Source organism: Bufo bufo, chromosome 8, assembly GCF_905171765.1.
Source record: "Bufo bufo chromosome 8, aBufBuf1.1, whole genome shotgun sequence".
Taxonomy (NCBI): Eukaryota; Metazoa; Chordata; class Amphibia; order Anura; family Bufonidae; genus Bufo; species Bufo bufo.
The window spans coordinates 4,651,820-4,679,149 of record NC_053396.1 but is presented as its reverse complement, the minus strand read 5'-3'; the positions used below and the strand labels follow the sequence as shown (position 1 = coordinate 4,679,149).

The 27,330-nt window shown below is 50.5% G+C and overlaps 2 protein-coding genes across 2 annotated transcripts in view; both read right to left on the bottom strand.

Moving 5' to 3' along the window:
* ABL1 (ABL proto-oncogene 1, non-receptor tyrosine kinase) overlaps nucleotides 1-10,197 on the bottom strand; it is a 72,275-nt gene extending 62,078 nt beyond the window's left edge. Inside the window, exon 1 of the mRNA XM_040442001.1 lies at nucleotides 9,368-10,197. Coding sequence (XP_040297935.1) covers nucleotides 9,368-9,503 — 136 coding nt within the window. The 5' untranslated portion in view covers nucleotides 9,504-10,197. The remainder of the gene's footprint in view (nucleotides 1-9,367) is intronic.
* Nucleotides 10,198-16,117: 5,920 nt separating this feature from the next.
* EXOSC2 (exosome component 2) lies at nucleotides 16,118-26,950 on the bottom strand. Its single transcript, XM_040405505.1, has 9 exons — nucleotides 26,788-26,950; nucleotides 23,250-23,351; nucleotides 23,071-23,116; nucleotides 20,879-20,968; nucleotides 20,594-20,659; nucleotides 18,528-18,596; nucleotides 18,263-18,439; nucleotides 17,755-17,883; nucleotides 16,118-17,351 (listed from the first exon to the last, which is right to left on the bottom strand). Exons 1-9 carry the CDS (start codon nucleotides 26,910-26,912, stop codon nucleotides 17,271-17,273), a joined length of 885 nt encoding a protein of 294 aa, XP_040261439.1. The 5' UTR covers nucleotides 26,913-26,950; the 3' UTR covers nucleotides 16,118-17,270.
* Between the last annotated feature and the right edge of the window lie 380 nt (nucleotides 26,951-27,330).

The following is a 27,330-nucleotide window of genomic DNA, read 5'->3' as shown; positions in this document are numbered from 1 at the left end:
CACATCTTAGGGCTCATATTATGGAAGCACCATCAGGACCTCGCATAGAGAAATGCAGAGGAGGGGTCAATGGATGCACTATGCTCATCCCAAATAGGCCTTAAAGGGGTATTCCCCATTTAGAGCATATGCTATGGTATGTGAGAGTTCCAGATATGGGACCTGCACCTATTCAGGGAGGAACAGTCCCCTTGTTCCCAGCTCCCCCCCCCTCCCCCCCCCGCAGCTGCAATCCCAGGCATCGGACCACTTTTCAAAGCTAACATGTAACGCTGGGCACATAAGATGCCACCATGAGTGCGCCCACCAACATCCCACATGGCAGTAACCCTTTCCTCTCTGATCTTGAGAAAGCCCTGCATAGAACAGCAGGTTGCCTCCAATATGGCTTCTCGTATTAGGAAGCAATTGTCATCCCTCCCCCACCCCGCGCCATTTGTTTTATTTGACCTGTGCCATTTAATAAAGATTATCGCGTCCGCCGCTATTCAAGGTTCAGAACTGTGAGCGCGAAGAGCTGCCAGCGAGACGGTCTCAGAGGGACGAGTCGACTATAGACATTCATAGTGTTGCCCGGATAAGGTAATTAGGCGCGCTCCCTGGCATTTTCACGTTTTATTGTGGGCAGCAGACCTATAACACGGTATTTAATCTGATTGCATAACCAAGCTGGTATAAAGTCCTACAGATGTGAAGGGGGGGGGGGGGCTAAAAGCCCACAGGGTGAACCACAATTCCTTCCAGCATATTGTAGCTGCAGGCGCGTTACAGTGTGACAGCATAGTTTTGCCTGAAATGGCTGATAACAGAGGACAATAGATTGTATTCTCCTGTCCTACAGTCATCCTCTCCCCTGAAATGGCTGATAACAGGGAGCAATAGATTGTATTCTCCTGTCCTACAGTCATCCTCTCCCCTGAAATGGCTGATAACAGGGGGCAATAGACTGTATTCTCCTGTCCTACAGTCATCCTCTCCCCTGAAATGGCTGATAACAGGGAGCAATAGATTGTATTCTCCTGTCCTACAGTCATCCTCTCCTCTGAAATGGCTGATAACAGGGAGCAATAGACTGTATTCTCCTGTCCTACAGTCATCCTCTCCCCTGAAATGGCTGATAACAGGGGGCAATAGATTGTATTCTCCTGTCCTACAGTCATCCTCTCCCCTGAAATGGCTGATAACAGGGGGCAATAGACTGTATTCTCCTGTCCTACAGTCATCCTCTCCCCTGAAATGGCTGATAACAGGGAGCAATAGACTGTATTCTCCTGTCCTACAGTCATCCTCTCCCTGAAATGGCTGATAACAGGGAGCAATAGACTGTATTCTCCTGTCCTACAGTCATCCTCTCCCCTGAAATGGCTGATAACAGGGGGCAATAGACTGTATTCTCCTGTCCTACAGTCATCCTCTCCCCTGAAATGGCTGATAACAGGGGGCAATAGACTGTATTCTCCTGTCCTACAGTCATCCTCTCCTCTGAAATGGCTGATAACAGGGAGCAATAGACTGTATTCTCCTGTCCTACAGTCATCCTCTCCCCTGAAATGGCTGATAACAGGGAGCAATAGATTGTATTCTCCTGTCCTACAGTCATCCTCTCCCCTGAAATGGCTGATAACAGGGGGCAATAGACTGTATTCTCCTGTCCTACAGTCATCCTCTCCCCTGAAATGGCTGATAACAGGAGGCAATAGATTGTATTCTCCTGTCCTACAGTCATCCTCCCCCTGAAATGGCTGATAACAGGGGGCAATAGACTGTATTCTCCTGTCCTACAGTCATCCTCTCCCCCGAAATGGCTGATAACAGGGGGCAATAGACTGTATTCTCCTGTCCTACAGTCATCCTCTCCTCTGAAATGGCCGATAACAGGGGGCAATAGACTGTATTCTCCTGTCCTACAGTCATCCTCTCCCCTGAAATGGCTGATAACAGGGAGCAATAGACTGTATTCTCCTGTCCTACAGTCATCCTCCCCCTGAAATGGCTGATAACAGGGGGCAATAGACTGTATTCTCCTGTCCTACAGTCATCCTCTCCCCTGAAATGGCTGATAACAGAGAGCAATAGACTGTATTCTCCTGTCCTACAGTCATCCTCTCCCCTGAAATGGCTGATAACAGGGGGCAATAGACTGTATTCTCCTGTCCTACAGTCATCCTCTCCCCTGAAATGGCTGATAACAGGGGGCAATAGACTGTATTCTCCTGTCCTACAGTCATCCTCTCCCCTGAAATGGCTGATAACAGGGGGCAATAGACTGTATTCTCCTGTCCTACAGTCATCCTCTCCCCTGAAATGTCTGATAACAGGGGGCAATAGACTGTATTCTCCTGTCCTACAGTCATCCTCTCCCCTGAAATGTCTGATAACAGGGGGCAATAGACTGTATTCTCCTGTCCTACAGTCATCCTCTCCCCTGAAATGGCTGATAACAGAGAGCAATAGACTGTATTCTCCTGTCCTACAGTCATCCTCTCCCCTGAAATGGCTGATAACAGGGGGCAATAGACTGTATTCTCCTGTCCTACAGTCATCCTCTCCCCTGAAATGGCTGATAACAGGGGGCAATAGACTGTATTCTCCTGTCCTACAGTCATCCTCTCCCCTGAAATGGCTGATAACAGAGAGCAATAGACTGTATTCTCCTGTCCTACAGTCATCCTCTCCTCTGAAATGGCTGATAACAGGGAGCAATAGACTGTATTCTCCTGTCCTACAGTCATCCTCTGCCCTGAAATGGCTGATAACAGGGGGCAATAGACTGTATTCTCCTCTCCTACAGTCATCCTCTCCCCTGAAATGGCTGATAACAGAGGGCAATAGACTGTATTCTCCTCTCCTACAGTCATCCTCTTCCGTGAAATGGCTGATAACAGAGGGCAATAGACTGTATTCTCCTGTCCTACAGTCATCCTCTACCCTGAAATGGCTGATAACAGGTAGCAATAGACTGTATTCTCCTGTCCTACAGTCATCCTCTCCCCTGATAACAGACTTTTTCGCTCAGTTTCGCATCCTATGATTATTACTAATGACACGTTTTGTTGTCGTCGCTTCTGTCTCCTTCATAAAAAAAAAAAAAAAATATCCGTAAACTACAGTTCCATCGTAATGGACAATTCCTGAATTTGACGCTCATCCGTTATTTCAAAATCTAAACTGCACCAGTGTTTGAAGGCCACTTTCAGGGTTGATTAGGGGGTCGATGCCACAATGACCGGGTGCAGCATGAGCCCCTCGTATTTAAGCTCACGCAGTCCATTCAGATGTCAGTTCGGGTGCGGCAGACGTGCAATTACGGCACCTAATTAACTCCTCCGGAGGAGCAGACTGAAAATCCATATCCGATCGACTCCCGCCGCTGTCATGCTGTCAATGGAGCGTTCCCGGAGCGCCGGCCGCCGCTGCCGCCTTGTTTACATCAACATCTCTTTCTTTGTAAAATCCAATACTCTTTTGTGCACGGGAGAAAAACAGGTCAAAGGCTTCCATATCTCAATCGATGGACATGTAACGGGTCGCGGGGACGCATTTCGTGACGAACGAACATCGCCGGCCTTTACACGTCGCCAGTAATGAGGGCGGACGATCGCGCCGCTCGATCGATGCAGGGATCTTTAAGTGTCAAATTGCTGCAAAAAAAATAAAGACATTTCAAATATTCTGGAAAAAAAAAGTGCCCAAACCAGAAACGCTGAAGAAAGCAGCTCGAGGATCACTTCTGCCGCCGCCTGCTTTAACCCTCCGAGGGCTGTGGGAGCCGTCTCAACATGGCAGCGCTTTTCAGGTCACATAAATCATGTTAACACCGATTTCCCTCAGTTTGAAAAGGAAAATAATTAAAACCGTCGAGAAGCAAAAGCCTTAAAATGCAATCGCGAGTCCCAGCGACGTTTACGAGAAAATGAAATCGTTTTAATGCGAAGAAATACTGCAAATTCAGCATTAAAGTGTGTGATTTACCGAGAGGGAGGATAACAACTCCAACTGAAGACTCCCCTGTAGAATAGAAGCGTTTATAGAGCGGCAGCGCCATTTAAAGGGGCTGTGAGCTACTGGAAAAACATGGCTACTCTCTTCCAAAAACAGCGCCACACCTGCCCAAAGGCTGTCCTTGGTACTGCAGCTCCCTCCGGACTGAGCGGCTATGCTGCACACAACCTTCTACTCTGGAAGAAAGCAGAAATCCTGGACAACGCCTTCAGGGGACGATCCGCAAACAAAGCCATTGCCCCTTAAAGGGGTTGTGCCAAGTCAGAAAGTCACCCCCTACCCACAGGACGAAGGATAACTAACTGACCGGTCCCTGAGAGCGAGGGTCATATGGTGGAGAAGCAGGGCACGCCCTTAGGGTACATTCACCCGACCATATGTATTTTGCAGTCCGTAAAAAAAATAAAGATCCGCCAAATACACGGTCGGCGTCCGTGTGACATCCATTGTAACAATACACATCCTTGTCTGCAAAACGGACAAGAATAGGACATGTTTTATCTTTTTTGGGGGGGAGTGCGGAAAGAAATTTACGGATGCGGACAGCACGTTTTTTGCGGCCTGGTTGAAGTGAATAGGTCCGCATATGATCTGCAAAAAAAATGCGGATCAGATGCAGACGAAAAAAACTGTTGTGTAAATGAGGCTTTAAAATCGCTGCTACCAGTAAGAAAAAAAAATAATTGTGCGCAATTTCGAAGATCTCTGCTTACTGTCATTGAATAGGAACTTTCTTGTTGACCAGGGAAAACCAGTCCTGACCAAAAACGTCTACTCACAGCGGAGGGTCTGTAACAGTTTCATCCAGTCTAGACCATCCTAGCTGGAATAAACACATCTGATAGTTTGTTACAATGTATCAGTCTGGAATTGGCAGAGGAGTTTCCACACGACCACGGTGACAAATGAAGCACTAGTGTGGAAACCATGAACAGCACGGGTCTTTAGGTTCTAGATAGCAATAAGCATGTTTTTATTCACTGACAGCAAGCAGAAATCTGGAGAATGGTTAGGAATTGTAACACATAATATATTACAAATCTACGTAGTGAATGATCTTTCTCTCCGCAGCGGCCGGGTTAATGATGCCGCTTCTGCCCGGATATTCCTGTCGCAGACGACTTCAGGTTCAAACGTCCAGCACGCGCGGCTACAAGTCCGATAATCCACAGAAGCGGTGGCGGCGATGACCGTATAACGCCAGCAGCTTCATGTCGGTGACATTTATTAGGGCAGCCGCAGGGAGTGTCGCCCTGGGAAGCCGGAGCCGCACCTCTCCCGCTAAGGTGGAGACCCTATCAGATCAGCGCTGCACATATGGGGCCATCAGCCGAGGATCCAGGACACTGGCCCCTCAGGGGCCACACTGCGATATATACGAGACCGGAGCGATCAGCGGCGACTAGTCCTCCGACACAACAAGTTACCTGGACGACCCACAAGACTGCACAAGCAGGACTCGCGTATGTGCAGGGCACGTGAGCTGACACTCTCCTAGACTTTCCCTTTGGCCCTCGGCTCAGCAACCTCCGGACGTTGCTGAACTACAATTCCAAGCATGCCTACTTTCTAGCCCTTCCTAGAACTGCCATAGAAGGAAATGGAGCATGTTGGAGCAATTCCTATGTATGGGGAGCAGCTGCAGAACACTTCTGGCGCCGCTGATCTATAGGAAGTAAAAAGACAATATAACCGCTGACCAATAAGGACGAGGCGCCGCCAGGTTTATAGGGCGACCGCACGCATCCCCTGTGGGGAGATTCACTGATGGCTCACAGTCCGGGGCCCCTGTAAGTAGGGCCCTGGAGCCTCTACCTGGTATGTATTACATAGGCTCCTCTACATGCAGCTTCTACCTCTGTAACATGTCATCCAATGGAACCTGTCACCCTTACATATCCTAACCTCCCAGCAAAATCTGGAGGCGACACAACCCATCGGTATGACACAGCCATGAGCGGGACCCATACATACTTCTGCAATATACTTGAATAGCTTGCCATTTTCAAGATCTCTGCTTGTTGTCACAGAATGAAAAAATTCTTGCTTACGATCAGAGGCTTAAAACCCATCTGTTGGATCTCACACCGATTCCATGCCGAAAGCTGCGGTTTCCGAAACCCCAACTCCCATGCAACGGGAAAACACCGGGCGAATGTTGGTGCCGCTACCGACAAAACCACCTCTGGAAGTAAGCAGCATTCTGCAGCCTCGTCAAAATCTGAGGGCCCTGCGTCATATAGGAGTATACCCGTAATGATCACAGCTGCAGTTCGTTACAATGTATCAGTGTAGGTTACAGCTGTTAGTCTGGGAGACAGGTGTGTGCTGCTGAAGGGTTTAGCTCACAGAGGATTGTCTCGACTGGTAACAAACCCTCAGCTGTGAAAAGTTATTTGTTCAGGACAAGTCATCAGCCTCAGGATAAAGAATGAACACACACAGCAAGCGGAGATCTCGACGCTGAACCACTGCAATGCAAAATGCATTAGGGGGACGTTCACACAGCAAGTTTAGCAGGCTGAATTTGGTTCCGATCCAAAAAGTCGCCGGGCGACCACACCGAGGCTGTGCTGCCCGACACGTCCTTTCTTGGCACGGTTGCAGCCGTAAACCACAGCCTCTCACTGAAACCCGGGAGGTGGTTTCTGCACAGCCGGCGGCTTTCGGTACGGAATCCGCTCCAAATTCAGCCTGCAAAAAAATACACTGTGTGAACACGCTGCAAAACCTGGCATTACACAATCTGATGCTTCACTGACAAGGAGCCCGTCAGGTTAAGGGTCCATTCACATGTCCGCATCCGTTCCGCAATTTTGCGGAACAGGTGCGGACCCATTCATTTTCATTGGGGCTGGAATGTGCTGTCTGCTTCCGCAATAGAACGTGTCTGCAATTGCGGACAATAAAAGGCATTTTCTATGAGAGAGTGTCGGCGATGTGCGGTCCGCAAAATGCGGAATGCACATTGTCTGTGTTTTGCCGATCCGCAAAACACATACGGACGTGTGAATGGACCCTAAGTGCACACGACATGGATTATGTGCAGTTTCTCAGTGTGGATATTCGTGCCGAAAAAACGCGGTGTAAGGCCTCATGCACACGACCGTGGTGTGTTTTGCGGTCCGCAAATTGCGGATCCGCAAAACATGGATGGCGTCCGTGTGTGTTCCGCAATTTGTGGAACAGCACGGACAGTCATTGATATAACTGCCTATTCTTCTCCGCAAAACGGACAAGAATGGGACATGCTATATTTTTTTGCGGGGCCACGGAACGGAGTAACGGATGCGGACAGCACACGGAGGGCTGTCCGCATCTTTTGCGGCCCCATTGAAGTGAATGGAGCCGCATCCAAGCCGCCAAAACTGCTGCTCAGATACGGACCAAAAGAACGGTCGTGTGCATGAGGCCTAATACAGTACCAGCAAAGTGCCTGGGATTTGCCGAATCTCATGTATACACTTCGGATCTTTGAGGTGCGGTGTGAGAACTCGCGGCAGGTCAATTATTTTTGCGAATCCCCACCTTCTGGAGAGCGGTTTCCCCACAGAATTCAATGGGGCAGTAAACTGAAAATCTGCAGTAAACAAGGCAGACTTAGGCTACATGCACACAACCGTGCGCCCCCCATGGCATACAGCGGGTCCGCAATACACGGGCACCGGCCGTGTGCATGTAGCCTAAGTCTGCCTTGTTTACTGCAGATTTTCAGTTTACTGCCCCATTGAATTCTGTGGGGAAACCGCTCTCCAGAAGGTGGGGATTCGCAAAAATAATTGACCTGCCGCGAGTTTTAAAATTCTCACACCGCACCTCAAAGATCCGAAATGTATACATGAGATTCGGCAAATCCCAGGCACTTTGCTGGTACTGTATTAGGCCTCATGCACACGACCGTTCTTTTGGGCCGTATGTGAGCAGCAGTTTTTGTGGCTTGGATGCGGCTCCATTCACTTGAATGGGTCTGCAATCACGGAGATGCGGAATGGCGACACGGATCGGAACCCCACGGAAGCACTACGTAGTGCCTCTGCACAGACAAAAAAGTAGCGCATGCACTACTTTTTTGCAGTGCGGACCGTCAGATGCAGATCGTGGACCCCATTCAAGTGAATGGGTCCACGATCCGCATGCGGCTGCCCCACAGTCTGTGCCCGTGCATTGCGGACCGCAATTTGCAGTCCGCAGCACGGAGCCCTAACGTTCGTGTGCATGTAGCCTTATGAGAATTTTTCTCAGGTCGATTTTCTGCATACAAATCTGCAGTGTGTGCATGAGACCTAAGGGCTGTATCACATGGAAAGATTATCTGACAGATATCTGACCAATCACTGGTCAGGTGGCCTATTACACACCAGCTATTAGTCTGATTGGACGGATATTGGTCAGATAAGCCTAAGGGCTGTATTACACCGACAGTTTGTTTCACATCGCCGACACAGCCTTGCAGCACACGATGCCGGGAATCATACGGACAAAAACCGCTCCGCGCAGTGATACTTGCCCGGCCGATTCTCTGCACATTCGCCGGATTGCGGCCGGATGACCGCTGGATCCCATTATAGTTCATTCCGGCAATGCGGATCCAGCGGGCAGTTCCCGGCTGAGTGCGACGAGCCAGGACAGAACTGATGTAGATTCTAGCGGTGGATTCCAGTACATAAAATCTGCAGCAGATCTCGGTACCGGGCGGATCTCACACAGCGCCGACGGATTTGCCCCAGATTTCACGCTCTGCACTGGAAAGGGTGAAATCCGCAACGTGGATTTCAGATCCCAGATATGTGCGAACGCTGCCCATGTAGCCGTACCCTTAAAGGGGGGGGGGGGGGGTCTCCAACTGGCACATCGATGGCACACTGCTAGGACAGACCGCCAATGTCAGATAGGGGCAGGTTCCACCTCTCCAGAACCGGATCGGACCCCCACTGATCTAAACTTTTGAAAGATTAATGAAAGTACACGGACCCTTTAATATGACGTGGATTTGAGGTGGAGAAATCCGCTCGCCGACCCAGCCTTACCTTCCAGGGCCGCAGAATAACTGAGGAACCAGGCGATGACTAGGACCCTGCAAACGTAGCGACATGACACACACAGCGCCGCGTATATAAAACGGTTAGAAAACGCCACTCCTGTCCATGGGTTGTGCCCGGTACTGAAATGAATGGGGGGGTGTGATAGAAAAAAAGCCAGGAGAGGGGATGGCGGGTTGTGGGACGTATAGGGGCGGGGCTTATCCTGACAGGAAGTGAATATTAAATGCCTGTCATGGTAAGCTCCGCCTACATCACCACTGATGAAAGGGATTTTACTGTAAATGATGTAAGTATATAGATCTGTCGCAGACGCCATCCCTTACCGTGCTCCACGAAGACGTTGCAGTGTGGGCCGCCATGTTTGGCGGCCTCCTTCTTCCCGGCCCCTTTAATGAAGGGTAGGACAGGCAGACTGGGCCTCCTCTGGTCCCCGAGCACTTTTCCGGGCTGCTGACCCATAGGATGAACCAACAATTTGCGGGGAAAAAATGTAAAAAATTTCCAGTCAGTGCGTTTGGCTCTTTGCTGGCGTCCCGTGGCGCTCCCCTGGTCCTCACCGCGTCCGAGCGCTCCCCTGGTCCTCACCGCCTCCGAGCGCTCATGTCAAGTCGCTGAGAAGAGGAACTTCGGCCGTCACAGATGGAGCAGGATGTGGTTTGAGGATTTCATCACAAAAAACCATAAATGTCAGGGGTCCGCAGAGACGCTCCTCGGGGGCAGGGCGCTGGGGATCATGGGGGGCTGCTCCCAGGGTCAGCCATGGCATGGCTTATGGCAGGGTCATGAAAGGGTTAAGTCAGTCAGGTCACCAAGGGGTTAAGTGCAATAGGGGGCGCCCCCGGCCTAGCAGCACCGGAAAGTACACACACGTCTCGTCCCCGCGGTCACTTCCTTGGTCATCCCCGTTCCTGGGGGTCCTCAGGCCCCTGGGGGGTCTCCCTTCTATAAAGGGAAGGGATCTACAGCTTCTGAGGAGGAGTGGCCCCTAATGTAGGGCTGGAGCCCCCTTCTGACAGCTCCTCCGGTCACACAAGAAATCAGGACAGGACGGAGGGACCCCCGGGCTGGGAGAGTCAGCGGCCGCCGGGACTTCCTGCCCTCTCCACCGCCGCCATGATGGGCCCTCGCCGCCGCTGCCACTGCTGCCCTGGGAGACGCCGTGACGTCACTTCCGGAAACAGGTTGGCTGTGAACAGAGGTGACCAGACGCATGCGCACTAGTACCGCGGCTGGAGAGAGAGAGGGAGCGGTGAGGGGAGACGGTGCTGAGTCCGGGTCGGCATGTACAGGGCACTGTTCACACTATAGGGCGGTATATTATATACACATTCACACTATAGGCCGGTATACAGCCGTATATTATATATACACGGGGCACTGTTCACACTATAGGTCGGTATACAGCGGTATATTATATACACAGGGCTCTGTTCACACAATAGGCCGGTATACAGCGGTATATTATATACACGGGGCACTATTCACACTATAGGGCGGTATATTATATACACGGGGCTCTATTCACACTATAGGGCGGTATATTATATACACGGGGCACTATTCACACTATAGGGCGGTATATTATATACACAGGGCACTGTTCACACTATAGGGCGGTATATTATATACACAGGGCACTGTTCACACTATAGGTCGGTATATTATATACACAGGGCACTGTTCACACTATAGGGCGGTATATTATATACACATTCACACTATAGGCCGGTATACAGCGGTATATTATATACACGGGGCACTGTTCACACTATAGGTCGGTATACAGCGGTATATTATATACACAGGGCTCTGTTCACACAATAGGCCGGTATACAGCGGTATATTATATACACAGGGCTCTGTTCACACAATAGGCCGGTATACAGCGGTATATTATATACACGGGGCACTATTCACACTATAGGGCGGTATATTATATACACGGGGCTCTATTCACACTATAGGGCGGTATATTATATACACGGGGCACTATTCACACTATAGGGCGGTATATTATATACACAGGGCACTGTTCACACTATAGGGCGGTATATTATATACACAGGGCACTGTTCACACTATAGGTCGGTATATTATATACACAGGGCACTGTTCACACTATAGGGCGGTATATTATATACACATTCACACTATAGGCCGGTATACAGCGGTATATTATATACACGGGGCACTGTTCACACTATAGGTCGGTATATTATATACACAGGGCTCTGTTCACACTATAGGTCGGTATATTATATACACAGGGCACTGTTCACACTATAGGGCGGTATATTATATACACATTCACACTATAGGCCGGTATACAGCCATATATTATATATACACGGGGCACTGTTCACACTATAGGCCGGTATACAGCGGTATATTATATACACGGGGCACTGTTCACACTATAGGTCGGTATATTATATACACAGGGCTCTGTTCACACTATAGGTCGGTATATTATATACACGGGGCTCTGTTCGCACTATAGGTCGGTATATTATATACACGGGGCACTGTTCACACTATAGGTCGGTATATTATATACACGGGGCACTATTCACACTATAGGCCGGTATATTATATACACAGGGCTCTGTTCACACTATAGGTCGGTATATTATATACACGGGGCACTGTTCACACTATAGGCCGGTATATTATATACACGGGGCACTATTCACACTATAGGTCGGTATATTATATACACAGGGCTCTGTTCACACTATAGGTCGGTATATTATATACACAGGGCACTGTTCACACTATAGGCCGGTATATTATATACACGGGGCACTATTCACACTATAGGTCGGTATATTATATACACAGGGCTCTGTTCACACTATAGGTCGGTATATTATATACACGGGGCACTATTCACACTATAGGGCGGTATATTATATACACGGGGCACTGTTCACACTATAGGTCGGTATATTATATACACGGGGCACTGTTCACACTATAGGTCGGTATATTATATACACGGGGCACTATTCACACTATAGGCCGGTATATTATATACACGGGGCACTGTTCACACTATAGGTCGGTATATTATATACACAGGGCACTGTTCACACTATAGGCCGGTATATTATATACACGGGGCACTATTCACACTATAGGCCGGTATATTATATACACAGGGCACTATTCGCACTATAGGCCGGTATATTATATACACAGGGTTCTGTTCACACTATAGGCCGGTATATTATATACACAGGGCACTATTCGCACTATAGGCCGGTATATTATATACACAGGGCTCTGTTCACACTATAGGTCGGTATATTATATACACGGGGCACTATTCACACTATAGGTCGGTATATTATATACACAGGGCTCTGTTCACACTATAGGTCGGTATATTATATACACGGGGCACTATTCACACTATAGGCCGGTATATTATATACACGGGGCTCTGTTCACACTATAGGCCGGTATATTATATACACGGGGCACTATTCACACTATAGGTCGGTATATTATATACACGGGGCTCTGTTCACACTATAGGCCGGTATATTATATACACAGGGCTCCGTTCACACTATAGGTCGGTATATTATATACACAGGGCTCTATTCACACTATAGGCCGGTATATTATATACACAGGGCACTGTTCACACTATAGGTCGGTATATTATATACACAGGGCACTATTCACACTATAGGGCGGTATATTATATACACGGGGCTCTATTCACACTATAGGTCGGTATATTATATACACAGGGCACTATTCACACTATAGGGCGGTATATTATATACACGGGGCACTATTCACACTATAGGTCGGTATATTATATACACGGGGCACTATTCACACTATAGGCCAGTATATTATATACACGGGGCACTATTCACACTATAGGTCGGTATACAGCGGTATATTATATACACGGGGCACTATTCACACTATAGGCCGGTATATTATATACACAGGGCACTGTTCACACTATAGGTCGGTATATTATATACACGGGGCACTATTCACACTATAGCGGTGGTAAATGAGATTCTCTTCTATAGATGTTCACGTATCTGCCGCAGATTCACTCACATTTGGAGGACACCTCAACAGACCCCATAAGAAGTCAGAGGGTCCTTCGGGCACTTCTTGTTACAGGAAGCATTAAGGCCTCTTTCACACGGCCGTTTTTTTTTTCCCGTTTACTGGCCGTTTTTTGCGGTCCGTATACGGAACCATTGATTTCAATGGGTCCGCAAAAAAAACGGAATGTGTTCCGTATGCATTCCGTTTCCGTTTTTCCGTTCCGTTTTAACATAGAACATGTCCTATATTTGGCCGCAAATCACGTTCCGTGGCTCCATTAAAGTCTATGGGTCCGCAAAAAAAACGGAATGCATACGGAAGTGCATCCGTATGTCTTCCGTATCCATTCCGTTTTTTGCAGATCCATCTATTGAAAATGTTATGCCCAGCCCAATTTTTGCTATGAAATTACTGTATACTGTATTTGCCATACGGAAAAACGGAACGGAAACAAAAAACGGAACAACGGATCCGTTTAAAACGGACCGCAAAACACTGAAAAAGCCATACGGTCGTGTGCAATAGGCCTAAGGCCTCACTCCGATGTCCACAAGGTGGAGCGTCTTCCAGTGTCCGTACCACGGCTGCTGGTCAGACGTACAGCATTACTGGCGATGCCGGGCCATTAACCCCTCAGGCTGGCGGGGAGTTTTTCAGGGTCAGGTTATTTCTCAGAACACCGGCACTGCCGCCCAGAACCGTGGGCGCTTGTTCATAAGGACTTCTGTCCTTTTGTGACGGGTCCCGCTCAGTAATGACCTAAACAACTACAGAACGGTGTCTCCAACCGCCATCATCACGCCCGGCTCCAGAATGCAAGGAGGAGAGGATCCTCAGATATTGCAGCCTGCGACCATCAGACCCACCATACTGGTCCACACTTCCTGAATAACCCACAAAAGCAGATGTGTAATTTAGGAGGTGGCGGACTTTCCCTGGAGGAGTCTGGGAAAACGGAACGGGCGGCCATATTGAGCAGCTTCAAAGTGACAGCGTCTTCTATTTTTAGCGTAATATACAACTTTCATTTTAATTTTTTTTTTGGAAAGCAGAAGTCGGGACGAGACGGCAAGTGCGGAGAAAGGGGAAATGATACTGCGATAAAGTGCGGGAACTGTCCGATACAGACTATTAAAGGGGTCCTCTCACTTCAGTAAGTTGCATTTATCATGTAAAGAATGTTAATACAAGGCACTTACTAACGTATTGTTATTCTCCATTTTGCTTTCTTTGCCGGCTGGATACATTTCTCCATCGCATTATACATTGCTCGTTTCCATGGTTACAGACCACCCTGCAATCCATCAGTGGTGGCCGTGCTTGCACACTATAGGAAAAAGAGTCAGCCTCTCTGGTGGCAGTGCACAAAGGGTGGTGCTTTTTTCCTATAATGTGCAAGCACGACCACCGCTGATGGATTGCAGGGTGGTTGTAACCATGGAAACGAACAGTGTATTAATGTGATAGAAAAATGAATCCAGCCAACAAAGGAAGCAATATGGATGATAATAATACATTAGTAAGTGTCTTGTATTAACTTTCTCTACATAATCAATGCTATTTGCTGAAGTGACACAGCCCCTTTAAAGGGCGGCGACGCACAAGGAGCTGCCCGGCTCTGTGACCTCCGCCATGTAAGGCTACGTGCACACGAACGTGGTTTGTTTCCATTCCTTTTTTTTTTTTTTTTTCGCGCGGATGGGATGCAGACCCATTAATTTCAATGGGTCCTCAAAAAAAAACTTTTTTTTTTTTTGCTGATTCGCAATTTGCGAACCGCAAAACACATACGGTTGTGTGCACGTAGCCTAAACCTGTTTCTTGGGTGTCACTTATTTTCACCCTCTACATAGAGATATATATGTGCATGTGTGTGTGTATATATATATATACACACACACACACACACACACACATAGCTGAAAAAACATTGCTGTTTAATTGCTGAAAAACCTCCTCCTGCAGTAATGTCTCGGGCAGATATGTCCATGATTACAGGTGTGGTCTGACTAGACACTGGCTCTTACCACAAGAGGGTGTAAAAGCTCCCAGAGGCTGCTTTTGGGTGGTATACCTCTTGATGGGAGATCATTGACTGCTAGACATGTCTTCAACGCACTTGAAGACATTTTGCCCAGGTGACTGACAGGGGGCACATCACTGCACGTATCGATGAGTTCTTCGCCATCTAGGCCGTTCCGACCTAGCTGTTAGGAGGGGTTGGGTGCAGTGGTTCAAGCGAGGTGAACCTGCTCCAGTAGAGGATCATATTGTCCATCATCCAGACACAGATAGACCCTTCTCCCCTGTCACAGCGCCCAGTAGGGGTCCTGCCATTGACAGCCAGCTGTGTTATGAACGAGAAACCTGGACCGATATCATCTTTAGAGATTAATCCAGGTTCTGTTTGGGATGGCTTCCAATCCTGCCTGTGGAGCGACACACTGACCCAACTGCTGGGGGGATGGAAGCCATGGCATACGACAGTCACCCCTAGTAGTGATGCGAGGGCACTACCACCTCAGTGATATGTGCAGGACCTCCTGCTGCCACGTGTTCCTCTCATGCCAGGGCGTCCATACGTAGCAGGATTATGCTCGCCTGCACACAGCAGGGGTTTCTGGAAATGACTCTTCCTCGGCGGCCGGTTTACCAGATTTATTACCAGTTGAGCATTCATGGGACCAGCGGGGGCGCCAGCTTCACCAACCTACAAGTATGCAGGATACCATACAGGACCTGTCTGCCTCCATGGCAAACCGTATCTCATCACTCAAGATGGACAGAGGGGCATCTGACCCCCTATCGTCTGTAATACGGACAAAGGATAGAGCAGGGATCTGACTGACAATTCTGACGCTCCGGCACCTTTACAATGTGGGGCCATGGGTGTCTCCCGGGTGAGGAGCTGCCCCTTATATCAGAGGGGTCATCAGTGGGTGATGCCAGATTAGCAGGCATTCTGGATTAAAGGATGGCACATGGACGAGCAGGACAAATGATCGTTCTGTATTTAATCCTGACACAAAGAACATCCCAGAAAACTCAAAAAAAAAATACGAGTGTGGCCGTATCCAGCGTGTGCCCCCAAAAGCTCCCCTCCCATTTCCATTGTATGGAGGCCCTTTAATCAGGACAGCAGAGATCAGCCTGGGTCATTCATTTATGACAATTGGGCAGCGCTGATTTTGGCAGGGTCCGAACTCCTGCCACCGGCATCGTAAACTGGTAAATACGGAGATAAAGGGGGTGCAGTGCTCCTTATAGCACCATCCACAAAGTTCTGCAGCTCTGTCACAATGTCTTACGTTGGTGGCAAGTTGCCCTTTTTGGAGCCACAACACAGATTGGGCAGCTACGGGCACTTTCACACTTGTGGCAGAGGATTCCGGCAGGCACTTCCGTCGCCAGAACTGCCCGCCGGATCCGTCAAAACGTATGCAAACTGATGACATTTGTCAGACAGATCAACATCCTGATCCCTATGACCAATGCATTGAAATGTCGGATCCGTCTCTCCAGAAAAACGGATCTGGCATTTATTTTTTTTCCAAATGTTTTGCAGTCTGAGCATGTGCAGACTGCAATACTGGCCTTTCGACAAGTGTTCCGGCATTTTGAATGGAGATAAAACCGTATGCTGCGGTATTACCTCTGTCCTGAAAAGTCTGAACTGAAGACGTCCTGAACGGATTACTCCCTATTCAGAATGCATGGGGTTAAAGCGGATCAGTTCTTTTCCGGTATTGAGCCCCTAGGACGGAACTCAGCGCCGGAAAAGAAAAACACAAGTGTAAAAGTACCCTTAGGGAAGCATAAGGGGGGGGGGGGGTACTTACATATAAAAAAGCAAGAGTCCAGTTAACTCCCCCCCAGACCACACTGTAGAAGGGGCTGATAGCTGGGACCCAAACCCCCAGATTTGGAAGTGAGAACACTATACGAGATCATAGAAAACAATATATCCTGCAGGCTTGGCCCCTCCCCCTTCTGGACCAGCTTTCCAGCTGCAAACAGTATATAATTCCTGCCGGATCTGAGACCATCTTCAGTGAATCTCTGTGGTTGGACGTCTCTGGCCAGGATGGACGACAGTGACCCCTGGTGGGCACGTTGTAACACTGCAGAATTAGATGATGTCCACTAGCCCTCCTGCTCCACAAGACGCTGCCTGGTCTCCAGCACTATGTCTTCCATCACCTCCAGCTTCAGGAGATCCTTAATCTGCAAGACAAGAGCCGCACTGCTAGAAACATAGGAAGGAAATGCAGAAAGGGCACCCGAGTGTCAGACGTCTCCTGCAGTCCGGTCACTGGGATACACCCCTTATATTATCAGCCGAGACTTCCCAATCACCCCGATAGACCGCAGAGGTAGGGGGGGAGGGTTGTCCCTGCTGCCTACGCCACAGCTCCGACTAGCAAAGCAAGGGCAGAGTCTGCTTCGGAGCAGCGCCTGCGCAGGCAGGAATCTGGACGGGTCAATCTTGCACAGGTGGTCGCTTCTTCACCTGTGGGGAAGCCCTGCTGATTGGCTCATCTCTAGTGTGAAGCAATTAAGACTGCAGGGATAAGCAGTGACACGTCTGGGGGCCGCTTATCCCTGGGCTGTGCTGGTGACCCCGTACCTGGTGCGGCAGGGAGGCCTCGTAGCAGTACAGGATGCTGGTGTCGTACAGTAACATCTTCTGCGAGCTCAGTGCCAGGATGCAGTTCCTCAGCCGAGAGATCACCTCCCGATCAGAGAGCGGCAACGGCTGCAGAAACAGAAGACATGGAAGGTAAGTCTTCACCCTGGTACAATACAAACTCCTGCTCCTCATCAAAGCGATAAAAAAACCATCCTGACCCAATACTGCTCACAGCTGAGGGTTTGTTACAAATTGTATCCAGTCTAGACCAGGGATATGCTCAACCTGCGGCCCTCCAGCTGTTGCAAAACTACAACTCCCAGCATGCCCTAATAGCTATAGGCTGTCCAGGCATGCTGGGAATTGTAGTTTTGCAACAGCTGGAGGGCCGCAGATTGGGCATCCCTCCTGCCCTGATAGCTTGCTACAGTGTATCAGCCAGGAGTCGACAAGGGATTGGCTGGACTAGATATCACTGTAACAAACCCTCAGCTCTCAGACGTACCTCCAGATTTGTGATGAACCCCCCGGCTTCCTCCTCTGTCTGCTCCGGGGTCGGGTAGAGCCAAATGAAGCCATTGTTCCCCAGGATGACGGAGGCTCCGCAGGGGAGATTATGGAAGTGAGTCTTGCGCCTCTTTATCAGCGATGGCGACACCTGCACCAGGACGCCCTGTCCGAGCTAAAAGAGCAGAAACAGTACAATAAGGGGGGGGGGGGGGGACGACACGGCAGGTGCCCAGATAACACTGACACAGGGGACAACTTACCTTCCCGTATTTCAGACTGCGAGTGTGTAAGGACAGCGCTCCGTCAGAGTACACCGCCTGCACCTCCGCCTGAGCGAGCGGGTTAAGGGACAGTCAATGCAGACCCATTAATATCCCTATAATGTGGACTGTCCACTTATAACACCGCCCCTCATCTCTCACAATAAGGGAAACAAGTTACAAGGGGTTATCCGAGAATGGGCGCCCCTCGGTGGTCCTCATACTTACCTGGTCCCTGCTGCTGGGTTCAGTCTCAGTCACTCCCAGGACGATTCTTCCTCTCCCTGCAGCGCGTACATCAACAGTCGACACGGGGCGGGGGGGGGGGGATGGGAACGTGACCTGTGGTGACGCAAGGGGAGCAGGTCATGCGGCCTGCGATTGGCTGCAGGGAGAGGAAGAGCTGAAAACCAAACCCAGCAGCGGAGACCAGGTAAGTGATCACCACCGAGGGTCGGCTGGATTAGTCTTCTAGAACACATTAAAAGGAACCTGTCACCGGGATTTGGGGTATAGAGCTGAGGATATGGGCTGCTAGCACATCCGCAATACCCAGTCCCCATAGCTCTGTGTGCTTTTATTGTGTAAGAAAACTGATTTGATACATATGCAAATCAACATAAAAGAGTCCTATCTCACTTGTGTGACCGGAGAAGAGTGATATTTTCAAGCTCTGACTCATCTCAGGGTAATTTGCAGATGTATCAAATCGTTTTTTTTACACAATAAAAGCACACAGAGCTATGGGTATTGGGGATGTGCTAGCGGCCATCTAGCAACCCATGTCCTCAGCGCTATACCCAAAATCCTGGTGACAGGTTCCCTTTAAGGCTAGGGCCAATCTTTTTTACGTTTTGTCACGTCCTGTCTTCGCGGAGCCATAACTTTATTCCCCATTCTCATGAGGGCTCATTTTTTACGACATAAAGACACCATTTTATTTTGCATACAATGTAGTGAGAAGCTGCAGGAAAAAATCTAGATGGAGCGGAACTGGGGGAAAAAAAACAAAAAACAATGCCACCAGTTTTATGGGTTTTGCGTTTCCTTATGAGATAAAACTGAGCTCTTCTCTTCCCTCTCCGGTCAGTACGATTACAGCGATACCACATTTATATAGTTTTTGTGTTTTAATACAAAAAAAACAAAAACCTTTGAGAATATTTTTTCTTTGCATTGCTATATATGACAGCCAAAACTCTTATCTTAATGGAGCTGTGTGAGGGCTCGTTTTTCTGTAGTTTTTGGGGTGCGCATGACTTTTTATTCACATTTTTGGGGAGGAGAAGTGATGAAAACACTACGAATTAGCCAGTTTGATTTCTTTCGATACGCCGCTCACTGTACGGGTGTTTAGAGATGCAACGCTGAAATCGTTCTCTTTATGGTTTCATTTTTAATATGGGGGAAAGGAGGGCGAATTTAAAAATTTTTAAAAAAAATTCACACATTTTTTGTCCCCCTAGGGGACTTTAACATGCAACTGGTCCGATCGCTTCTCCCATAGACTGCAATAATTTAACATTGCAGCCTACAGGAGATTCACCAGGCTGGTCTTGGATCCTTCAGAAGGCCCAAGGCTGCCATAGCAAACATAAGGGTCCCTCGATCTCAGCAGAGAGGAGCCATTCTGTCCCCAGGAGCAAAAAGACCGCTCAGATGCTATGGTTGCAAATGTGCATGATCGGCGTTTTGCCAATTACAAACACTGCTCCCAGGTGCTGGTGTGTAACAACAGAAGGCACCCAGTGGATACGGCGCCATCTTTAAAGTCCAGGCCGCTGACGTACATGTACAGCCGAAATCCAGCAGGGGGTTAATACATCTACCTTCAGAGATAAGTGGTGTCGGCCAGCGGCCAATGTACTCACCCCCCCCAGGCCGTACCCAGAAGACCTGAACATGTAACGGAGCCTGAAATCAGACTGATACAGTCCGCTACAATGTATCAATGTGTTCCAGTCACAGAGCATTGTCCAGACTGGATACAACTGCAACAAAACCTGAACCTTCACTAAATGAGATGCCATGACAGCAGTGTGAACACGGCCCAGGCCAGAGGATACACTGATGAGATCTCCTTCCTGCAGGTAGCTCCTCATGGCCAGTTCATCCTCAGCCGACCTCCTCCTCTGAAAGACAAGACACCAGAGATAAGCCGGGCAGCGAGCGATTACAGCACATTAGTCGTCCTGCCGTAACCACAAACCCTGAAAGAATACACCGCCGAGAAGATCGACACGGGCAAAAGAACACATCCAACCCACAGAAATCACTGCTACAGCCACAATTATCTCCATGTATGGGAAATACACGTATGTAACACGGACAAACAGGAAGAAGCAACGCACCAGCTCCCCGCCAGGAAGGTTAACAGAGGACAGCAGCAACACGGAGTCCAGGCGCGACTTAGTGTCCACTTTCCACCGCCTCTGCTGCACCTACAAGAAACCAAGGGGGCAGTATTATAGTAGTTATATTCTGGTACATAGGAGGCAGTATTATAGTAGTTATATTCTTGTACATAGGAGCAGTATTATAGTAGTTATATTCTGGTACATAGGAGGCAGTATTATAGTAGTTATATTCTTGTACATAGGAGCAGTATTATAGTAGTTATATTCTTGTACATAGGAGGCAGTATTATAGTAGTTATATTCTTGTACATAGGAGCAGTATTATAGTAGTTATATTCTTGTACATAGGAGCAGTATTATAGTAGTTATATTCTTGTACATAGGAGCAGTATTATAGTAGTTATATTCTTGTATATAGGAGCAGTATTATATTAGTGATAGTCCTGTACATAAGAGACAGTATTATAGTAGTTATATCCTTGTACATAGGAGCAGTATTATAGTAGTTATATTCTTGTACATAGGAGGCAGTATAGTAGTTATATTCTTGTACATAGGAGCAGTATTATAGCAGTTATATTCTTGTACATAGGAGCAGTATTATAGTAGTTATATTCTTGTACATAAGAGGCAGTATTATAGTAGTCATATTCTTGTACATAAGAGGCAGTATTATAGTAGTTATATTCTTGTACATAGGAGCAGTATTATAGTAGTTATATTCTTGTACATAGGAGCAGTATTATAGTAGTTATATTCTTGTACATAGGAGGCAGTATTATAGTAGTTATATTCTTGTACATAGGAGCAGTATTATAGCAGTTATATTCTTGTACATAGGAGCAGTATTATAGTAGTTATATTCTTGTACATAGGAGGCAGTATTATAGTAGTTATATTCTTGTACATAGGAGGCAGTATTATAGTAGTTATATTCTTGTACATAGGAGGCAGTATTATAGTAGTTATATTCTTGTACATAGGAGCAGTATTATAGTAGTTGTATTCCTGTACATAGGAGCAGTATTATAGTAGTTATATTCCTGTACATAGGAGCAGTATTATAGTAGTTATATTCTTGTACATAGGAGGCAGTATTATAGTAGTTATATTCTTGTACATAGGGGCAGTATTATAGTAGTTATATTCCTGTACATAGGAGGCAGTATTATAGTAGTTATATTCTTGTATATAGGAGCAGTATTATATTAGTGATAGTCCTGTACATAAGAGACAGTATTATAGTAGTTATATCCTTGTACATAGGAGCAGTATTATAGTAGTTATATTCTTGTACATAGGAGCAGTATTATAGTAGTTATATTCTTGTACATAGGAGCAGTATTATAGTAGTTATATTCTTGTACATAGGAGCAGTATTATAGTAGTTATATTCTTGTACATAGGAGCAGTATTATAGTAGTTATATTCCTGTACATAGGAGGCAGTATTATAGTAGTTATATTCTTGTACATAAGAGACAGTATTATAGTAGTTATATTCCTGTACATTGGAGGCAGTATTATAGTAGTTATATTCTTGTACATAGGAGCGGTATTATAGTAGTTATATTCTTGTACATAGGAGCAGTATTATAGTAGTTATATTCTTGTACATAGGAGCGGTATTATAGTAGTTATATTCTTGTACATAGGAGCGGTATTATAGTAGTTATATTCTTGTACATAGGAGGCAGTATTATAGTAGTTATATTCTTGTACATAGGAGCAGTATTATAGTAGTTATATTCTTGTACATAGGAGGCAGTATTATAGTAGATATATTCTTGTACATAGGTGCAGTATTATAGTAGTTATATTCCTGTACATAGGAGGCAGTATTATAGTAGTTATATTCTTGTACATAGGTTCAGTATTATAGTAGTTATATTCCTGTACATAGGAGCAGTATTATAGTAGTTATATTCTTGTACATAGGAGCAGTATTATAGTAGTTATATTCTTGTACATAGGAGCAGTATTATAGTAGTTATATTCCTGTACATAGGAGCAGTATTATAGTAGTTATATTCCTGTACATAGGAGCAGTATTATAGTAGTTATATTCTTGTACATAGGAGCAGTATTATTGTAGTTATATTCTTGTACATAGGAGCAGTATTATAGTAGTTATATTCTTGTATATAGGAGCAGTATTATAGTAGTTATATTCTCATGTCTTCTTACCTCTGTTATTCGGCCCACCACGATGTCACCAACTTCTCCGTTGTATCTAGGATGAAGCAGAGATCTCTGTAGTTAGACTCGTTGTCCTGTTACGTATACACATCACGCTGATAGCGCCATTTGTCCCTCCCCCCCCCCCCCCTCCTCTCCCGGTGTCACATTCTCCTGTATTACCGCACCTGGTCTTCAGGGCTCGGACACAGATCAGCTTGTTGACTCTCTCCACCACTCCAGCTACGGACGCTAACAGCTTATCTTCCTCCATGTACGTCCCATGGCCTCTGCAGAAGACACGGATACAGGTTACAGGTAGACGTCCTGCAAAGAATGCTCCACTTTTATTTTGACAAAGGCATTTAACCCTTGTGGTGCCAGTCACAACCGATCCACAAAAAGAGAGAAAACTGCACCTACAATGATCAGATAGCCGAGATATGGCCACTGTACCGCAAGCAAACCTACCGCATTACACAGGGGGGTAGAGTCATACAATGCAAAGCCTTCCCAAACCCTTCCTCACACTGCGGAAAGAGGGGGGGGGGGGCGGCACAGCCCACGGGAAAGAGGGGGGGGGGGCGGCACAGCCCACGGGAAAGAGGGGGGGGGGGGCGGCACAGCCCACGGGAAAGAGGGGGGGGGGGCGGCACAGCCCACGGGAAAGAGGGGGGGCGGCACAGCCCACGGGAAAGAGGGGGGGGGGGCGGCACAGCCCACGGGAAAGAGGGGGGGGGGGCGGCACAGCCCACGGGAAAGAGGGAGGGGGGCGGCACAGCCCACGGGAAAGAGGGGGGGGGGGCGGCACAGCCCACGGGAAAGAGGGGGGGGGGGGGCGGCACAGCCCACGGGAAAGAGGGGGGGGGGGGGGCGGCACAGCCCACGGGAAAGAGGGGGGGGGGGGGCGGCACAGCCCACGGGAAAGAGGGGGGGGGGGGGGCGGCACAGCCCACGGGAAAGAGGGGGGGGGGGGCGGCACAGCCCACGGGAAAGAGGGGGGGGGGGCGGCACAGCCCCCGGGAAAGAGGGGGGGGGGGCGGCCCAGCCCCCGGGAAAGGGGGGGGGGGGGGCGGCACAGCCCACGGGAAAGAGGGGGGGGGGCCGGCACAGCCCCCGGGAAAGAGGGGGGGGGGGGGGGCACAGCCCGGGGGAAAAGGGGGGGGGGCGGGCACAGCCCACGGGAAAGAGGGGGGGGGGGCGGCACAGCCCACGGGAAAGAGGGAGGGGGGCGGCACAGCCCACGGGAAAGAGGGAGGGGGGCGGCACAGCCCACGGGAAAGAGGGAGGGGGGCGGCACAGCCCACGGGAAAGAGGGAGGGGGCGGCACAGCCCACGGGAAAGAGGGAGGGGGGCGGCACAGCCCACGGGAAAGAGGGAGGGGGGCGGCACAGCCCACGGGAAAGAGGGAGGGGGGCGGCACAGCCCACGGGAAAGAGGGAGGGGGGCGGCACAGCCCACGGGAAAGAGGGAGGGGGGCGGCACAGCCCACGGGAAAGAGGGAGGGGGGCGGCACAGCCCACGGGAAAGAGGGAGGGGGGCGGCACAGCCCACGGGAAAGAGGGAGGGGGGCGGCACAGCCCACGGGAAAGAGGGAGGGGGGCGGCACAGCCCACGGGAAAGAGGGAGGGGGGCGGCACAGCCCACGGGAAAGAGGGAGGGGGGCGGCACAGCCCACGGGAAAGAGGGAGGGGGGCGGCACAGCCCACGGGAAAGAGGGAGGGGGGCGGCACAGCCCACGGGAAAGAGGGAGGGGGGCGGCACAGCCCACGGGAAAGAGGGAGGGGGGCGGCACAGCCCACGGGAAAGAGGGAGGGGGGCGGCACAGCCCACGGGAAAGAGGGAGGGGGGCGGCACAGCCCACGGGAAAGAGGGAGGGGGGCGGCACAGCCCACGGGAAAGAGGGAGGGGGGCGGCACAGCCCACGGGAAGGAGGGAGGGGGGCGGCACAGCCCACGGGAAAGAGGGAGGGGGGCGGCACAGCCCACGGGAAAGAGGGAGGGGGGCGGCACAGCCCACGGGAAAGAGGGAGGGGGGCGGCACAGCCCACGGGAAAGAGGGAGGGGGGCGGCACAGCCCACGGGAAAGAGGGAGGGGGGCGGCACAGCCCACGGGAAAGAGGGAGGGGGGCGGCACAGCCCACGGGAAAGGGGGAGGGGGGCGGCACAGCCCACGGGAAAGAGGGAGGGGGGCGGCACAGCCCACGGGAAAGAGGGAGGGGGGCGGCACAGCCCACGGGAAAGAGGGAGGGGGGCGGCACAGCCCACGGGAAAGAGGGAGGGGGGCGGCACAGCCCACGGGAAAGAGGGAGGGGGGCGGCACAGCCCACGGGAAAGAGGGAGGGGGGCGGCACAGCCCACGGGAAAGAGGGAGGGGGGCGGCACAGCCCACGGGAAAGAGGGAGGGGGGCGGCACAGCCCACGGGAAAGAGGGAGGGGGGCGGCACAGCCCACGGGAAAGAGGGAGGGGGGCGGCACAGCCCACGGGAAAGAGGGAGGGGGGCGGCACAGCCCACGGGAAAGAGGGAGGGGGGCGGCACAGCCCACGGGAAAGAGGGAGGGGGGCGGCACAGCCCACGGGAAAGAGGGAGGGGGGCGGCACAGCCCACGGGAAAGAGGGAGGGGGGCGGCACAGCCCACGGGAAAGAGGGAGGGGGGCGGCACAGCCCACGGGAAAGAGGGAGGGGGGCGGCACAGCCCACGGGAAAGAGGGAGGGGGGCGGCACAGCCCACGGGAAAGAGGGAGGGGGGCGGCACAGCCCACGGGAAAGAGGGAGGGGGGCGGCACAGCCCACGGGAAAGAGGGAGGGGGGCGGCACAGCCCACGGGAAAGAGGGAGGGGGGCGGCACAGCCCACGGGAAAGAGGGAGGGGGGCGGCACAGCCCACGGGAAAGAGGGAGGGGGGCGGCACAGCCCACGGGAAAGAGGGAGGGGGGCGGCACAGCCCACGGGAAAGAGGGAGGGGGGCGGCACAGCCCACGGGAAAGAGGGAGGGGGGCGGCACAGCCCACGGGAAAGAGGGAGGGGGGCGGCACAGCCCACGGGAAAGAGGGAGGGGGCGGCACAGCCCACGGGAAAGAGGGAGGGGGCGGCACAGCCCACGGGAAAGAGGGAGGGGGCGGCACAGCCCACGGGAAAGAGGGAGGGGCGGCACAGCCCACGGGAAAGAGAGAGGGGGAGGCACAGCCCACGGGAAAGAGGGAGGGGGGAGGCACAGCCCACGGGAAAGAGGGAGGGGGGAGGCACAGCCCACGGGAAAGAGGGAGGGGGCGGCACAGCCCACGGGAAAGAGGGAGGGGGCGGCACAGCCCACGGGAAAGAGGGAGGGGGCGGCACAGCCCACGGGAAAGAGGGAGGGGGCGGCACAGCCCACGGGAAAGAGGGAGGGGGCGGCACAGCCCACGGGAAAGAGGGAGGGGGCGGCACAGCCCACGGGAAAGAGGGAGGGGGCGGCACAGCCCACGGGAAAGAGGGAGGGGGCGGCACAGCCCACGGGAAAGAGAGAGGGGGGAGGCACAGCCCACGGGAAAGAGGGAGGGGGGCGGCACAGCCCACGGGAAAGAGGGGGGGGGCACAGCTCACAAGGAGTGTGCCCCCCTCGAACCCTTTACCTCTCAATATCTTTTCCAGTTGTGGGTGACACATCAGTAATAGTGCGCGGCCCCTTTGACACAAATTAACAGTTATAACCGGATGACAAGACTACAGCTCCCAGCATGCCCGCACCTCATGAATCCGGTGTCCGTGGTGATGGTGTCCCCGGGAGACACAAGGTGCCAGCTCTTCTCCGCAGCCTCCAGCCCCTCATTCACTCGTTTCCGAGCAGCCGGCAGCCTCATATCCACCGCCATCCTGCAGCCGCACGGCTCGTCACATGGGCGCCGCCATATTCCGGAAATGCACTGCTGACAGGATGTGCCCAGCGTCCATGTTATCTGTGGGCAGAGGTGGGAACAATAGTGCGGGCGGACATGATTGTTATTGGCATCTATTCATGATCTTGGCGCGCCATCTAGTGGACGTAACAAGAGTTTCATCACAGCCTGAAGGGAAAAGCGCGGATTGCAGGTGACGACCAGAGGCCTCAACCACAGGCGAACTGTATGCTGGGAAATGAAGTCATGGGGGGGGAAGTATCAGCCCCCAGGTATGTAGATTAGAGGACCCCAGCATGTATCTCAGGATCAGTACAGGATAAGTAATGTATGTACACAGCGACTGCACCAGCAGAATAGTGAGTGCAGCTCTGGAGTATAATACAGGATGTAT

What these genes read in the sequence shown, in the direction of transcription:
- EXOSC2 (XM_040405505.1), bottom strand. Translation starts at nt 26,912, where the DNA reads ATGGCGGTGGATATGAGGCTGCCGGCTGCTCGGAAACGAGTGAATGAG. An exon ending in ACCTTCCTGGCGGGGAGCTG is followed by an intron (nt 20,660 to 20,878) that starts GTGCGTTGCTTC and finishes CTTGTCTTTCAG; the next exon opens with AGGAGGAGGTCGGCTGAGGA. An exon ending in AGGAAGGAGATCTCATCAGT is followed by an intron (nt 18,597 to 20,593) that starts GTATCCTCTGGC and finishes CCGCTCGCTCAG; the next exon opens with GCGGAGGTGCAGGCGGTGTA.